This window comes from Acromyrmex echinatior, unplaced genomic scaffold (assembly GCF_024713525.1).
Source record: "Acromyrmex echinatior isolate Ae372 unplaced genomic scaffold, ASM2471352v2 Scaffold20, whole genome shotgun sequence".
Lineage (NCBI taxonomy): Eukaryota > Metazoa > Arthropoda > Insecta > Hymenoptera > Formicidae > Acromyrmex > Acromyrmex echinatior.
In genome coordinates this window covers 512,312-530,382 of record NW_028259054.1, presented here as the reverse complement: position 1 = coordinate 530,382, position 18,071 = coordinate 512,312, and the positions used below count along the sequence as shown (strand labels likewise).

The 18,071-nt window shown below is 37.6% G+C and overlaps 1 protein-coding gene across 4 annotated transcripts in view; it reads right to left on the bottom strand.

Annotated features, from left to right (window-relative positions):
• LOC105143775 (S-formylglutathione hydrolase) overlaps nucleotides 1-12,656 on the bottom strand; it is a 48,280-nt gene extending 35,624 nt beyond the window's left edge. The window contains exons 1-3 of one of the 4 annotated variants that reach the window (XM_087416311.1): nucleotides 11,400-12,656; nucleotides 7,042-7,991; nucleotides 2,034-6,971 (exon numbers count right to left, since the gene is read on the bottom strand). In XM_087416311.1, the coding sequence (XP_087272437.1) occupies nucleotides 2,462-3,343 (882 nt within the window). In that variant the 5' untranslated portion in view covers nucleotides 3,344-6,971; nucleotides 7,042-7,991; nucleotides 11,400-12,656 and the 3' untranslated portion in view covers nucleotides 2,034-2,461. Of the gene's footprint in view, nucleotides 1-2,033; nucleotides 7,992-11,399 lie in introns of those variants that run through there. The other 3 variants (XM_087416310.1, XM_087416309.1, XM_011052263.2) reach the window with 3 other exon arrangements.
• Nucleotides 12,657-18,071: the final 5,415 nt, after the last annotated feature.

The window sequence follows — 18,071 nt, the reverse complement described above, 5'->3', positions numbered from 1 at the left end:
GGTACGAATTCGTTGACAGCCGATCAGCTGAAGAAGTGCCGTAAACAGTTGCGCTTCAAACTGAGTACCTTGATCAGTAGTTATTGTTTTGGGTGCTCCAAAATTTGCTACCCAGTTGTCATAAAACGCGCGTGCCACTGTAATGGCTTCAATATCTTTCACAGGTATTGCTACCAATGCGAAAATCTATCAATCATCGTCACACAATATCTGTACCCGTCCGACTCAGGCAAGGGACCTATTAAATCCATATGAACGTGCTCGAAACGCCCGTCGGGTGCGACAAATTTTTCAGGATGTAATCGAACGTGTCTGGATATTTTTGACTGCTGACAGTCAAGACAATTCTTACACCATTTTGTAATATCGCGATGCATGTTGGGCCACACATATCGTTGACGAATTACCCGATCCGTGACTTTAGGGCCCGGATGAGCCGCATCATGGAATAAATGAAAAACGCGATCTCGTAAAGATGCCGGTATATAGGAACGGATTGCCTCGCCAGTCATTTCGCAGTACAGTGTAATATGCGTCGGCCCCCATTGAATTCGCTTCATAGAAAGCGGAAAATCAGGAGATTCGCGAATAGATCGTAGTTCCTCGTCTTGTTCTTGTTTCTGTGCAAGTTCATTAAGTTCGATCTCAACAGGTAAACGAATGGCTTCGATGCGGGAAAGGGAATCCGCCACAATATTATCTTTACCCGATAGGTATTCGATACGCGTAGTGAACTGCGAGATGAACGAAAGTTACCTCTGTTGCCGAGGTGACGCTTTTTCGGAACGTTGCAAAAACGCGTAGATGAGAGGCTTGTGATCGGTCACAATTTTGAAATTTCGCCCCTCGAGGAAATATCGAAAATATTTGATTGCCTCGGCGATCGCCGTAAGCTCCCGATCGTACGCGCTGTAGTTCTGTTGTGCCGAATTTAATTTGCGCGAAAAGAATGCGAGCGGTTTCCAAAAATCGTCTAAACGTTGTTCGAGGGCGGCCCCGATGGCGAAATCTAACGCGTCACAAACGAAGCGCGTCTCGGCTGCGTCGGAGGGGTGAGAGAGTATAGTCGCGTTGGCCAGACTCTCCTTGCACTCATTGAACGCTTCTTCAGCCACCGGCGTCCATATGATTGGCCGTTTGTCATTTTTGCGTGAATCGCGAAGGTACTCATTCAATGGTGCCTGAACGATAGCTGCATTATGTAGTAATTTACGATAGAAATTGACAAGCCCAAGAAAACGACGCATTTCGACTATAGTGTTAGGCCTTGGAAATTCGCGAATAGCCTGAATTTTATCGAGTGTTGGTTTACACCCTTCGCTGTTAATCGTAAATCTGAGGAATTCTAATTCCTGCTTGCCGAACTCGCATTTATTTACATTGAGTCGTAAATAAAATTTTTTTAATCGCTGTAACACTATGCGTAAATGAGCTTCGTGCTCTTCAAGAGACGTCGACGCTATGAGTATGTCGTCGATGAATGCAAACACAAATTCCAGATCGCCTAGAGCGCGGAAGATTTGACGCTGAAATGTTTGACTCGCGTTTCTAAGACCGAATGTCATGAATTTATATTCGAACAACCCGAAAGGCGTAATGACAGCCGTTTTCGGAATATCTTCCGGCGCCACTGGAATTTGATTGTATGCCTGATACAGATCTAGCTTAGAAAAAATGACTTTCCCACGCAAATTGGAGGAGCAATCGTGCAAATGCGGTACGGGAAATTTATCCGGCACAGTAATTGCGTTAAGACGACGGTAATCGCCGCAGATCCTCCATGATCCATCTTTTTTCGGTACCATGTGAATGGGACTTGCCCTTGGACTACTGGACGGACGGCAAATACCGGCTTTGACTAGCCGTTGAAATTCAGCCTTTGCCGCTTTTAATTTTTCCGGACTTAACCGCCTGGGACGCTCAGCAACCGGCGGGCCCGTGGTAATGATATGATGACGAACATCGCTATTGCAATTCGGAGTTACCTGTTCTAAACCGGTGACCTCCGGAAATTCAGATAAGATACTCGCGAATTTCGTACTGGGTTTGACTGTGCTAATGGCAAGCTGTGGTACCGATTTAACAATGCCCGACACGTACACATTATTTTGTGAATCGATGAGTCTACGACCTTTAAGGTCCGGAAGGAGACCATAATGTGCAATCAGGTCGGCCCCAATAATCGGGTACGGAACTGATGCTACTCAGAAATTCCATGTGATCGGGCGTATCCCTAAATGTAGCGTTCGGAACGACTCCCCATATGTATCTATACACGTATTGTTTGCCGCGTAAAGTTTGAAATTGGTCGGAGTTTTGTTCTTCGCGTAAGTGCTGGGAAGCAGCGAAATTTCCGCCCCCGTATCTACAAGGAATAACTCTCCGGTGACTCGATCTCGGATGTGGAGACGGACAGAAGAATCGACGCCCGCCATACCTGTCTCCTCGATGGCAGACGATTCTATTCCCCCGCCTTTTCGTCCGTTAAAATCTTGGGCTTTGGCCAAGGGCACGGGAATTTTTCAGTTCCCTTACAGACTCGCGCTTGTTTCTCAAAAGTACGATGCGGCCAGCAGACACGAGAGTTTCTGCTTTTGGAACGCTTACGATTTTTATTTATCTTGTCTCTCGTCTGAGATCTGCTGTATCGCTTGACCTCAGCAGCGAGGGTAGCAATATCAGCGGCCAGACCGTCGATCCTAGCTTCTAAGTCGGACGGTTTAGACTCTGACGACGATACGGCGGCACACTGCGCAGAATCACCCACGGTTTCAACTATTTTATCCGCCATTTTGGCTAATTTATCCAGATCCGTACTTTCGATAGTCGCAAGAATGCTTCTAATGTGCGGTGATAAATGTTCAAAGAACACAGTTTTTATTACGGCGTCGTCACATCGTTTGTCAGAGTTTAAGTTACGAAGTCGACTGAGAATCTGCGACGGTTTCCCTGATGTAAGCACTTGGCCTTTTATTAATTGTCGCAGTTGACTTTCTGCTGACGCTGAAAAATTTTCAATGATACGCTGTTTTAATTTGGTATATGGTTCATTAATATCGGGTTCCGCGATGAGATCTCTGCAGCACGCGATAGCTTCTGCGTCCAGAGACATAATCACGTGATGCGCCTTAGTCTTTTGCTCTATGATTCGAGCGGCCTCGAAAGTGGCCTCGACTTGAATGAACCGTATCACCGGATCTTTAATTAAGAACGGCGGAATTTTCGGAACTCTATATGAATCCACGCGCGCGACATTGCCTGCCACCTTGCCCTGCATCTGCTGAAGCATCGCTTGCAGTTGCATCACTTGCTCCTGCAATTTCTCGTTGGTGGGAGTAACCATGACTATACGTGACGAAGTCCGCGAACAATCAGTACTTCCTAACGACCTTAAATATTAATCGCTTACGCGCGCGCTATAAAAATTTCGATCGCTCAAAGTTAATTTGTCAATAATGGAGAAATTGTTAATTGACGTTCGTATAATTGACCTCGTGAAGAAAAGAGCGGAGGATCTACTTTCCTGTTTACCGGATTACGCACGCTTAAAAACTAACGTGCTGCATACACAACTTGCCCGACTGCTATGCGGCGAAGTCGTCCTTCACAGGTCACAATGGCAGCGAGGTCGTCCTTGACAGATCACAATGGCGGCGACGGCGATGACGTCCTGAACGCCGGCTCCTGGGCTGATTCGTGCAGTTCCCACGTCGGCGGAACGCTGAGCGCCTGTCGGATATCTCTGCCTGTGTTGGATATGTCTCTGCGGTGTTTCCAACGGCGAGAATTTTTCACTGGCCCCGGCCTTAACGATGGGGCCTTGCGACAGGTCACAATATCGTTGATGAGCTTGCTGCTGCTTACGACGTCGGCGATGGGCCTCCTTGTCGGCTACTACGTCGGCGACGAGCTTCCTTATCGGCTACGACGTCGGCAATGTGCACTTCTGCTCGGTTCGAAACCAAGTTCGTCTCGATGTTGCTCGAACGACAGTTACCAGTTAATCGCTTCTTCCTCTCGATCACATAGGCCTTTAGATCTTGTCGGCCTTTTGTATCACGATGGCCTTTCGTATCACAACGGCCTTTCATATCACATCACATCGGGGTCACCAATGTGGGAAATCTGACTCAATGGATAAGTCAGAGTTCTTTTGACAAGCCCACGCTTGTCGTGTGATGTGATAAAGAAATTTACAATCGAGACTTAATTTGTAACTGTAAATATAATATTTATTTCACGAATACAATTTTATACGAACGTACAGGACGAACACCTCTATTGATCTGTTAATATAATATTTCTTTTTTTATTATTTTTTTTACGCTGCTAAGCAACTCGTTACCAACACAATCCTTAAGCTTACTACGCTCGCTGCGCTAGTGAGGCATTAAGAATTCCCCACAAAATGTGACAGCTATTTTTGGCGTTTTCAGAAAGGTTAGACATCTGCTAATAATATTCAGTTTATATCGCTTTGAGTTTCATACAAAAACCTTGATTTTTACTGTGTTTAAAATGTCGAATTTTGTGTTAATCAAGCAGTATTTGCGGGAGGCATTCTAATTTTCTGCTTTAATTCGAAAAAAAGTGCAGCTGAAGCCCATCGAATGCTTGTCGAAGTTTATGACACTGCTCCAACTGATAAATCATGTAGGGAATGGTTTCGATGTTTCAAGGATGGAGATTTCAGCGTTGAAGACAAGCCTCGCTCTGAACTGCCAAAAAAATTCGAAGACAAAGAATTAGAGGCATTACTCCTCTAAGATCAAATCAAACGCAAGAGGAGCTTGCAGAATCATTGGGAGTAACTCAACAAGCCGTTTCTGCACGATTGAGAGCCATGGGAATAATTCAAAAACAAGAAAATTGGGTGCCTTATGAATTGAAATCGAGAGACGTTGAAAGGCGATTTTTGACTCGCGGACAGCTTCAAAGACAACAAAGAAAAGGTTTTTTGCATCGGATTGTGACCGGAGATGAGAAGTGGAGTATTCTACGACAACCCCGAGAAGATAAAATACTACGCTAAGCTCGGTCAATCTTTGCCATCGACCTCAACATCAACACCAAAGCCGAACATTCATAGTTCGAAGATCATGCTCTGTATCTGGTGGGACCAAAAGGGTGTTGTTTACTATGAGCTGCTGAAACCGGGCGATCGGTATCGGCTATAATTGATTCGTTTGAGTCGTGCATTGCGAGAAAAACGGCCGGAATACGAGCAAAGACATGATAAAGTTATTTTTCTTCATGACAACGCTCGGCCTCATGTCGCAAAAGTCGTAAAAAAATATTTGGAAACGCTCAAATGGGATGTTTTATCGCACCCGTCGTATTCTCTGGACATTGCTCCTTCTGATTACTGGTTGTTCCGAAGGATGCAGCACGATTTGGCAAGTCATCAGTTCACTTCTTTCGCAGAAATCGAAAATTGGCTCCAAAATTGGATCGCCTCCAAAGACGAGTCATTTTTTCGAGATGGAATTCGAAAATTGCCTGAGAGATGGGAAAAAGTAGTAGCCAGCGATGGACAATACTTTAATTAATCTGTTCATTCATTTTGTTTTGAAATAAATACATTTTTGAACACAAAAAAACCGAACTAATTTGTACTCCCAATATTTAAATAATATTTACAAATTAAGAAAATAACATGTACCAATAAATTTTCTTCTTTATTTTTATATTGAAATTTAATCCGAAATCCTAATGGCTCTTGCACACCAACGCGATGCCCGACACGCGATATGTGACACGCGACATCCAGGAGCTCGATTGTGTATTTTGAAATGAGATTAAAATTACAAAAGTGAGTAATGATTACTAGGTATTGATCAATTAAATTATGAATATTCTAGTGAATTTGTTTACTTTAGTAATTTTCATCTCTTTTCAATGGGTGCTTTCCAATAACGTGCTTTCTTACACGCCACGGCACGATTAGACACAGCAGAAAAGTATAGTCGAACACTCTGGTTATGGTTATCAATTTTCGATTGGCGCTTTAGAGTATTTCCATCTTACAGGGTACGAAATAAGAAGTACATACATAAGTCACTTGAATGTACAATTTTAAAAATTGTATCTACGCATAAAATTATTATCCAAAAAGAGACACAGAAGTGACATGGTGTGATATAGCGAATCGTTACATTCTTGTTATTCACCAATGTTAAACAAGGATGAGGTGATCGCTGTATCGTAGATGAAAAGCATCCAATATATACACACTCGCCCCTCCCCCTACACTCGACCCCCAGGCTGTCTTCACTCGAGTGCTTCTATGTATCATTTTATCCTTGTTCACCGAATGTTAAATGAGGATAAATAATACACGGGTTCCAGATAAATTTTCGAACACAGTCCAATAAGCATATATATAATTTTTCCAGTAGAGGTTATAAGATGTTTTATTACATATATCAAGGTTGTAGTATATAGGGGTATCAATCATGAAACTTTATTCCTAGAATGAAAAGTGAAAAGTGCAAATTTTTATCATTGAAATTAATGGTGAAATTTTTCACTTTTCACTTTCCATCCAGGGATAAAGTTTTTCATGATTGATATCAAGATCACATTTATCATTTATTAATTCTGCTTTTTGTGTAGCCATGCGCAGTTCGACTCATTCGCTTGTCGTGTACGAGAAATGTCCAACTTTTGCTGTGACGTCGCGATACTTGAAAAAATTATATACAGAGTTGGCCATATTCGACGGAAAGATGTTTTTTTTTTCAATCATGGGAAACGTCGTTACTCGATCTAACATCTCTGTCAAAAGTTACAATGTTGCCAGATCTTTCCGTCGAATATGGCCAACCCTGTATATACAGGGTCTGGTAAAATGATCTCCCACATTTTGCACCGCCACTGTCCCCGAACCACTGAAGAGAGGGGGAGCTTAGCGTAGTCGGTTGGTAGCTCGCGCCTTGCCATTTCAGTTGTCGTCATGAATTGGATCGTGCCTTCGTTATCGAAACATTTATGAAAAGTAACGAATCTGTGATTACGACGCAAAGAACTTTTCGTACTCACTTCGCGCTTGGTAGACATGCTCCAGTTCCAGATCGCAAAACAATACTGTTGTGGGTTTCAAATTTTAGAGCTACAGGTTCAGCTTTAAAAAGAAAATCAACTGGTAGAAGTGTTCGGACACCTGAAAATGTTGCAGCTGTAAGAGAAGCAGTTGAACGATCTCCTAGCCGTTCAGCTGTTAAACATGCCTCTGCTTTGCGTTTGTCAGATCGTTCTGTGAGAAGAATTTTACACGCCGATCTGAAGTTCCACCCATACAAAATGATCGTGCAAGAACTTAGTGAACGGGACTGGGAAAATCGCAGAGCATGCTCCAACGATATTCTTCAAAACGTCCCACAAAATGCTCTTTTAATAACGAGTGACGAAGCTCATTTCCATCTGTCTGGCTGTGTGAATAAGCAGAATTTTCGCTACTGGGCACCAGAGGATCCGCGGCAGCTCCATGAAAGGCCACTTCATAGCCCATTTGTTACCGTTTGGTGTGCTGTTGGATCTTTTGGCGTTTGGGGTCCCTATTTTTTTTGAAGAGGGAGGCGTGACGGTTACCGTAACTGCCGATCGATATGTCGACATGCTACGCAATTTTTTGGAACCAAAACTTAGAGAACTTGAACATTTGGATGTGTGGTTTCAACAGGATGGAGCTACGGCTCATACGGCAAGGACAATGGACGTTTTAAGGGAAATGTTTCCAGGACGCGTAATCTCGTTACGTGGAGACGTTGGATGGCCTGCGCCTTCACCCGATCTTGCCCCATGCGACTTTTTCCTTTGGGGCTACCTGAAAGCGAAGGTTTTTCAACACCACCCCCGAACCATTGACGAACTGAAAGCAGCAATACGCCAAGAAATTACAGGAATATCACCTCAAATTATTGCTTGAGTGATGGAAACTTTTAGAAATCAGCTTCGAATGTGTATCGAAAAAAATGATCGCCACTTGAACTCTGTAATTTTCAAAATTCAATAAAAACAAATGGCATAGCATAAATTTTCAGTTAATAAAAATAAAATCTAAATAGCATTTACAATGGCGTTTTTATTAAAGATTAAAATGTGGGAGATCATTTTGCCGGACCCTGTATATTGGGTCATCTAAAAAGTATCCGCGGTTTTTTGTCACTAGATGTGTGTTGATGGTCATATAGTCTAGTGACAAAGTACTGCGGATACTTTTTAGATGACCCAATATATATATACTTATTGGACTCTGTTCAGAAATTTATCCGAGTGCACCCATGTATTATTTATTCTCGTTTAACATTTGGCAACAAGGATAAAATGATACATAGATGCACTCGAGTGAAGGCAACTTGGATGTCGCATATCGCGTATTTCGTATCGCGCTGGTGTGCAAAAGCCATAATACTCCAACATTAGGTTTGCGTTCGCAAACTTCGCTCGGATGGTACAAAAAACGTTGAAAAAATTATTAAGCCATAAGGAATTGATCAAGCACAATTAAATGTAAAGAAAATTAATCGAATATAATTAAATTTATGATTAAGTTGATTTCTTATTATTTCTTACTACACATAATTATCCGGGCTAATTGATTCATTTTTGACGATTTTAAGTTTATTACTCTCTTGTTACTATATCCACTATATCCAGGTTTCGTTCGTTTTCACAATATGTGTAAGGGCCTGCGCACAATAGAACAAATGTTAGGAACAGGAATAAATGTTAAGATTTCAATCTATCAGATACCATTTACATCGGAATACGCGGTTTCTGATAGGTTGAAATTTTAATATTTGTTCCTATTCTTAATATTTCTTTCATTGTGCGCAAGGGTTAATTTATTAAATTATAAAATAGCGACTTTTTCCAAATGAAAATGACAATGAAGATGTCTTTTCCAACTGTTTTCTAATAGATTTCATTTATAAATCCATTAAATAGAAGTCGCAGTCTTGATGCATGATAAAATTTGTTAATAACAAAAAAAATACTATTACTCAAATGTTTAAATACTTTATCTAAATTTCCTCAAACGATTCTCAAATTATACAGACATAAATAAATCATAAATATTCAATTTGTTTGCTATCTTGTCAGTGGTGTACATAGTGCTGCACCTCATCAGTATGACAGATTTCCTAACCTAAATAGTTGTCAACTTTGCGGGGGCCAACTCAACTTTTTTTTTTAGATTTTTTCGTTTCAAGCAAAAACGTCAAATGAGCATAATTTCATCTAAATCGGAAGTACACTAAATAATTACTCGAATTTTAACCGGATGAAATTTGTTTTCGAATAAGTTTACTGCTATTTCTATTTCCGTTAGGTTACGTAGAGCAACATTTAAAACAATATTTTGATTGTCATCGGCTTAATTTTATGTCTTACAGTTCTTGTTATGGAATTTTGTCTGCGATTAATCATTAAAGTTAACAAATATTTAGGTTAGGAACTCTATTACATTGATGATATAAAGGAGTCTCATAAGACTATTCGAGTAAGTTGGACGCATGTTTCGCTTCGGGTGTTGGGTCCTCGATCATTTTATTTAAAAACATTTCCGACTTACGACTGAGCATTTGTATTTCCTAATTCTTAATCCCTTCATTCGTCTGGATACGCGTCCGTGCGACGTGAAAACGAGTAGTAGACGTTTAGTGTTTGAAGGGTCGTTTTACCATTTTTGTTAGGTTTTAAATATCAAATATATATTAAGATTTATATATATTATTATATATATTATTAGATTTAATATTAAGATTTATTTATTTTATATATTATATATATTATATATATATATATATATATATATATGTGTATATATATAAATTATACAGATTCAATCACAATCTTAAAAATAAACAAATTCAAGACTAATTTGAGTCAGGCCGATGAAAGTGCCAGAAATTAAATTCCAATCTAAAGATTAATTTCCATAGTGTTTAATCTTCTTTAAATGTTTTGGCTCTCTTTGTAGTCATCATTAGTAATGATACATTAAATCATAATCATTGATTCTTCCGTCAAAAGTGAGTCACTATTAGATTCCCAACTGCAGTGGAATCTCAAACGGCAAGTTCAACATTTAAATGAAGCTTAGGAAGTTTCCATTAATCATTAACTTCAAATTACTTTTTAATATTTAAATAATTTTCAAACTTATTATCTATATTAATAATGATTAAAATTTCAATTGTATTGTTCAGATAGTCAGAACCATCTGAGTAATATAGTTAAAATTTTAATCATTATTAATATGGATAATAAATTTGAAAATTGTTTAAATATTGTTAAAAAGTAATTTGACATTAATGGAAATTTCCAAAGTTTTATTTAAATATTGAACTTCTATGTTTGAGATTCCACTGCAATTGAGAACCTGATAGTGACTCACTTTTAACAGAAGGATCAATGATTATGATTTATAAAAGATGTATCATTACTGATGATGACTACAAAGAGAGCCGAAACGTTTAATAAAGAAGATTAAACACTATGGAAATTAATCTTTGGACTGAAATTTAATTTTTGACATCTTTATCAGCCTTGATTCGAATTAGCCTTGAATTTATTTATTTTTATTTTTGTTTGGATTGCATCATTTTTTGAGAAGTCTGCTCGGTTCAAGGTGACCGATGTATTGCATTTCTATTATATAAATTATCTAATTTCGAAGATCATCAGTAGACTAACTCTAGCTATTTAGCTGTGGAGTCAATAAATCAAGAAGAAGAAGAATGATGGCATAGAGAAAACATAAATGAGGCTAGAATTAAGTATTTTCTGCTTTAAAATTCCCTTTTTTAAAAACACAAATTATTTTCTATATAAATTTCGTTTTTACAATAGAGAACTTGTTCTGGTTAGGTTTTGTTTTAAAAACACAAGTTCTTTAATTTGCTTTAAAAAACAAATTCTAATTTTGTAAAAACAAAAATTATATACGAAATAATTTGTTTTTAAAGCAGAGAATTTGGATCCATCCATTAAATTCTGTCACTTTCTTTTAGCTTATTTTAAATCAGTTGATCTTGCTCCATAATATTCTTTATTTTGAAGCCTTTCTAGTTGCTATAAGTTGTTTTCTAGCTGTGGCGCTGATATCAGTTTTCATCAGAGCTTTTTGATGATTGCCTTTGTTCTGACTGTTCTGTTCTCTTGAAAGAATGGAGGCCATTTTTGTGCGAAGAAGAAGACAGATTTTCTTACCTGAATATTTGTCAACTTTAACAATTAATATCTTAGTTCGCGGAATTTTTCTTATCACATTCGTTTATTTTGTGCAAAAACGCGTCGAATGAGCCTACTTTTATTAGTATGTATCGGATGTAATGAGGGTGAATTCAACAATTACCACAAGAACATCTTCTGTTCCCTAAAAATTCACCTACTTTATACTTATCTCCAAAATATGCAGCCGATACTCGCGATGTTTTCTTCTTCTAATAGTTATGATTTAATGACACTCGTCGACGAAATAACGACAATTCCGACCAAAAATGGTGAAACTAATTTAGTGTTCTCTTCGAAGTCTAAAAATGGATGATGTAATGCTCAAATCAGCATATAATGCTGATCAATGGGTGCATTCAGAATGACAATCGCTCACTGAGTACACTCAGTAAACTCTTTCATCTGATTGGCATATTCCATCATATTCCAAATTATAGACCAATCATATGAAAAAATTTACTGAGCGCTTAATATGGTGGAAGTCAGTCCAGATCCTTATATGAGTAACAATGCTTTGATACCGAACGCTGATTGGTGAAAAGCTGTTGTGGGGATAAAATTTACCTCCATTATCCGTTTTTCACCAATCAGTGTTCAGTGTCAAAGCGCTGTTGCTCATATGAGGACCCTACATGAGGGTTTACATAGTAATCTTTTTAGGTTATAAATACTTATACTGAATTAAAATGGCGATAACGATTTAATCCAACCGACGCATGTCGCATCTCTGGTTCTAGGACTCTACACACACATGTAACACTAAGGTGCTTTTTCATGCTAACGCTTAATGCTCATTTTTAGCGTTAAAATAAATCACATAATTAAAATTGACGTTTGATATTTGTCAATTTCTATCACGTGACTTATTTTAACGTCGATAGCTTCTCTATTAGAATGAAATCATACGGTGCGGAAAATAATAGCGGAATAGAGAATGCGTTATGAAGCAATCAATCAGCTGTATTCTGCGTTATTCTAAATAGTGCTAATTGGTTGTTTGAATGACCTAGTTTCCATCGAGGGTTTCTCTATCCTATCACCTACAGTCGAGCATTCCCCTATCGTTTGACTGTAACAGGGGAATACTCAACTGTAGTTGGTTGGCTCTTACATTCTGATCCGATTTAAACCCTCGGTGGAAACTAAGCCAATGACGCATTCTCTATTCCAGCCCTTTTCCATACTGTGTGTTTTACCCTTATATCTATTTCCTCTAAATTTTTTTAATAATGAAAGCTTAGAACATATAATATTACTGGAAGGAGCATAGTTGAAGATTGACGAGGATGGAGATAGAATGCGCCTAGTCAGCAATGCTCCCATGCGCACGGGGGTGCGGAGTGAAGAAAGACGACATTTCACCTCCCTATCTCGGGCGTATTGGTTTGGAACATGCGCCATTGCTCTATCTCCTTGTCAATCTCGGCTTTCTATCTGAATGTATAGAGATTGTACAGCCGGTCACAGAAAGATTGCAACACCTTTTTTTTGATAAGTTTCGGAATGCAGCTTGCTCATCGAGCGATTGGTTCTTATTCACGAAGAAGGACTAATCGCTCGGTGAATAGGCTGCATTCCAAAACCCATTAAAAAAAAGTGTTGCAACCTTTCTGTGACCGGCTAGATTTATGCTCCTTCTAATACAATAGTATTGTCATCTAAAAAGTATCCGCGGTACTTTGTCACTAGATATATGACCATCAACACACATCTAGTGACAAAAAACCGCGGATACTTTTTAGATGACCCAATATATTAGGTGTAGTAAAAAGAAATCCATTATTTTTCCAATAGATGACTTTAATAATCTGTATCTCATCTACGCGTGATACAGATTATTAAAGCCATCTATTGGAAAAATAATGGATTTCTTTTTACTACACTAATATATGTTCTAAAGGCCGCAGCACAGACTTTTGCATAAAGTATTATATAACGCACAGTGCATAAGCGAAACAATTAAAATTCAAAATCTTTCCTTTCCTCCCTTTTCTCTAAAAAAGAAGGATTTCAATTAGTTAATTCCCTTATGCACTATGCATTGGGCGTTATGCAAGAGTCTATGCTGCAGCCATAAGAATGAAAGTAATCTATGGAAGACTCTTACTGTATTGGTCAAAGTTAATTGCGCATTCCACAAATTCCGCTCAATGGGACATAGGGAAACACATTTTTGCAGAACGGAATTGGCGGAATGAAGCCAATCATGTTCCGCAGTTCCGTATATCCGCATCTCATAAGAGCACACCCTTAGTCCGGATCTACAATAAGGATGCGATCGCGCATTAAATGCATGGACTGCGGATATGGTCAACGCGATGCTGCAAACGCTTTGAATTGTTTTTTAATTAGTCAGTTTGTAAAATTCTTTCTTCTAATTGATTCATCAAATGCTTCAAAGCATTTGTAGCTAGATTTTGACCACAGTCTGCATGAGTAATGCGAAATCCATCGATACGCACATGCGAGTCTTCGCATGTATTAAATTGAAACGGTTTTTAATGCGCCTAAAATTGATATACGACGCACATTAATGTGAACGCCGTAACAACTATGGAAATAATTTCGACAATAAATTCTTTGATAATGATGATAAAAAATGACAATATTGATAGCAACGAATCTAATGATAGCGATGACGATAATGAAGATTTCTTTGAAAAATTGTCTTATATTATATAGCTTTCTTAAGTTACAATAAATACAACACGCGGAGAAGTTCTTGTAAAGCTCTTGTAAAAATTATGAATTATGTTGAACGCGTAATTCCTAATTACTCCAGACTGGTGTTTAAAGAACACTTTCGATGAGTACAGCATATGCATGAACTCTATCTTATCTCCATTTTCATATTTAAATTGTTAATTGTTATATATATTATTTATAATATAATTTATATTTTAAGATGTTCTCCGAGAAACCTTTAGATGATATTATCTTTAATTGGCAAATTACAAGCAACGAGTGGTTGAAAACAAATTTCTGCAGAGAAACAATTACTTATTGCGATTTGGTTATGACTCCTGATTTCTACAGGTGTATATTATGTGCTTTTTATTAGATTCATATATAAGTGCTACTGCAATTGATTAAGTTTTTGGTAATTGATGCATATTAAAATCCGAACACCAGTAGAGGATGCTACTTCGTACATCAATCAGAAAGGATTTCCATCTATAAATGTACAAGTTGTATGTGATTCTCATGGCCTTTTCATACACTACTACGCAGGACAAGTAGGCTCCGTACATGATGCTAGAGTTTTTAGAAACTCTAGTGGCATTTACTGATAAAAATTGTAAATTAAATTAAATATTGTAAATAAATTATTTATATATAAATTTGTTTAAAATACGGTTTATTTTTGCATCACACTATCACAAATTTTTATTGCTGTGTATATTTCTATATTGCTATATATATATATATATATATATATATATATATATATATATATAGCAATATAGAAATATACACAGCAATAAAAAAAAAAAAAATATATATATATATATATATATATATATATATATATATATTGGGAGTACAAATAAGTTTCCACCGTTTTTTTATCAAAAATTAAGCATTTATTGTGAAAGAATGGTACATAATGTTTTATTGAAAGTATTGTCCATCGCTAGCCACTATTTTTTCCCATCTTTCTGATAGCATACGGATACCGCGTTGGAAGAACGCTTCATCTTTTAAGGCTATCCAATTATCGATTCAATTTTTGGTATCTTCATATGATATGAAGTGCTGCTTAGACAGGCCATGCGTCATCGATCGAAATAGATGGTAATCGGAAGGGGCAATATCTGGTGAATACGGCGGGTGGGGTAGAACTTCCCAATTGAATATTTCCATGTAGGTTTTGACCGCGCCACAACATGTGGTCGAGCATTATCATGCAGGAGAATAATTTTGTCATGCCTGGAGTAGTAATGGGCGTTTTTCCTTGAGTGCTCAGCTCAATTTCATCAATTGTGTTCGGTAGAGAGCCCCAGTAACGGTTTCGTTCGGTTTGAGCAACTCATAATACACGACACCAAGCTGATCCCATCAAATACACAACATGAGTTTTTTTCCATGAATATTCGACTTGGCTGTCGATGTTGAAGCATGACCAGGTGATCCCCATGATTTCCTCTTCTTTGGGTTATCGTAGTGGATCCATTTTTCATCACTAGTGACTATACGATGCAAAAAATTCTTTCGTTTATGCCTGACAAGCAGCATTTCACATATCGAAAATCGGCGTTCAATGTTTCTCGGCTTCAGTTCATATGGAACCCAATTCCCTCGCTTTTGAATCATTCCCAATGATTTCAAACAATGTGAAATTGCTTGTTGAGTCGCTACTAATGTAAGTGTTCTTTTTGCGTTTGGCACGAATCTTCGTTCAATAATGCTTCCAATTCCGCGTCTTCGTACACTTTCGACCTTCCGCTACGTTCTTTATCTTCAACGTCAAATTCATCGTTCTTAAACTTTTGAAACCACTCACGACAACTTCTCTCACTTAAGGCAGCCTTCACCATATGCTTCTACAAGCAATCGATGAGCCTCAGCTGCAGATTTCTTCAAAGAAGTAAATCAAAAGTTCCCGCAAATGATGCTTATTCGGCTCAAAACTCGGCATTTTCGCACAAAAAAAAATATTTGATGCTGATACAAAATCGCTATTTCAAGGTTATGTTGTCCAACCTTATCCTACGATATAACGTTTTACATCAGACAATTTTAACCATAGCTTGCTAGTGGCGCCGTCTTTTGTCAAACGGCGTCACTTTCTTTTGAAAACTTATTTGTACTCCCAATATATATATATATATATATATATATTATATATATATATATATATATATATATATAATATATACAGGCGTCACTAAAATCCGGACAAATTTCGATTTAAATTTTTCGCTATATTGTGCTTCCGCCAGAGATTGTTGTTGGCGTCCGAGAAAGCTTGATGCTTCTAATAAACAGTCATATTCTCGAAATGGCTGCGATGTTGAAACCAAGTGCGAAGTATAATCGAAGAGCCGCGATCATTGAAGGCCTTCGCGCTGGGCGCTCAGCAACGGAAATAGTTCTTTGGATACCCGAGATCAACCGTTTATAATGTTGTGGCAAAATATACGGCTTTAGAACAGTCCAACGAACGTTCCGGTATGCCAGTGAGGAATAGTCACTCTAAAGAACACACCGCGAGGATACCCGCAGTCGTTGAAAGGGCTCAAGCGCTGCCCTGCCGAAAACAATCGATTAAAACCGATTAAAACAAAAGTAATCTGTATTGATCGGGATTCTTGCACCGAGAATAGGATATTGAAACTGATTGAAAATAAATAAATCGGATGTAATGCGCTTCATACGGATTATAATTGGATCGTATGAATCTGTTTCAATAAATTTCCCTATTTCATGAATGAAAACAAAATCGTATTTAATGCAACCTGAATCTAATTTTGTTGTGATCAACAAAAGTAATTCGATTCAATCGGAATTTCTCCGATTTTGCAGACGATATTGGAATTCGTTTTAATGAAACGATAATCCGATTTTCTCGCAACCGGCAAAAGTAGTTCTATTTAATCGGAATTTCTCCGATTTTGCAGACAATGAAATCGGTTTTGATGTAACGAGAATCTTTTGCCGTGATCAACAAAAAATATCCGATTCAGTCGGAATTTCTCCCAATTAACGATTGAAAATTAAATCGAATTTAAACGTAAATTCGATTTTGTCATGACAAAAATAGTTCGATTCAATCAGAATTTCTCCGATTTTTCGGTAAAAATTAAATTGTACATATTTTTATTTGTAAAATTTTATTTTCGTCTAATAGAAACAAACAAGTACGTCTAATAGAAACAAAAATTAAATTCTTATGTCTCTAATAAAGAAAGAAACATATTATTAGTCTATTAGTCTAAAATATTATATTATTAAAATAATTTAAAATAATTCGACCCAAAGTCAGCCAAGATCATTTTCAACTTTAATGATTTCAAAATTATTTATATATTCCATTTCTTACAAAGTATATTAAGATAAAAATACTTAATATTTAATTATGAACATAACATATGTTATTTGGTGGAAACGAGTATAAGTCGAATACTTTTACCATGGATACGAAAAAAGTTAATTAAAACAGATGCATTAAAACAGATTTCAATATCGCCCGCAAAATCGGAGAAGTTTTGATTAAATCTGATTACTTTTGCCGGTGAGAGGCACATTTGATTACCTAGTTGTGTATTAAAGATTCTTAGATCCGAGTTTATTTTCATCCTCGAAATCGGAGACCTTCGAATTCAATGAGATTCGAAGTCGAATGTCGTCTTTCCTAGCAAATAAAATTAAAATCAATTAAATCAGTGTTCCTGTAATTAAAATGGATGAGCCGTTACAAGAAAGATATACGATTCGAGTGGATTATTTTGGATTACATATTCATCCGATTAGTCGGATCTGTTTGGATTGATAATAATATGAATTAAAACGTGATGAATTCGGAAATAATCCGCGAAAATGACATGAAAACCGATTACGATTCTTCCGGAATTGAAACCGATTATTTTTTAATCCGAGCACGGATTAAACCGATTAAAACTGATTACAACCGATTAAAACGGATTACATTTTAATCAGTTTTAATCGGCAGGGTGATTTCGAGTGATCCAGGGCAATCGTTGCGCGTTCTGATGGATGTAGTGAATGGAAACTGTGGCGTCCGGAAGGCCATATGTTTTTCAGCAGGACAGTGCACCGTTTCATACGAGTCATTTGATTCAAAATTGGCTCTCAGACAACGTCCATAT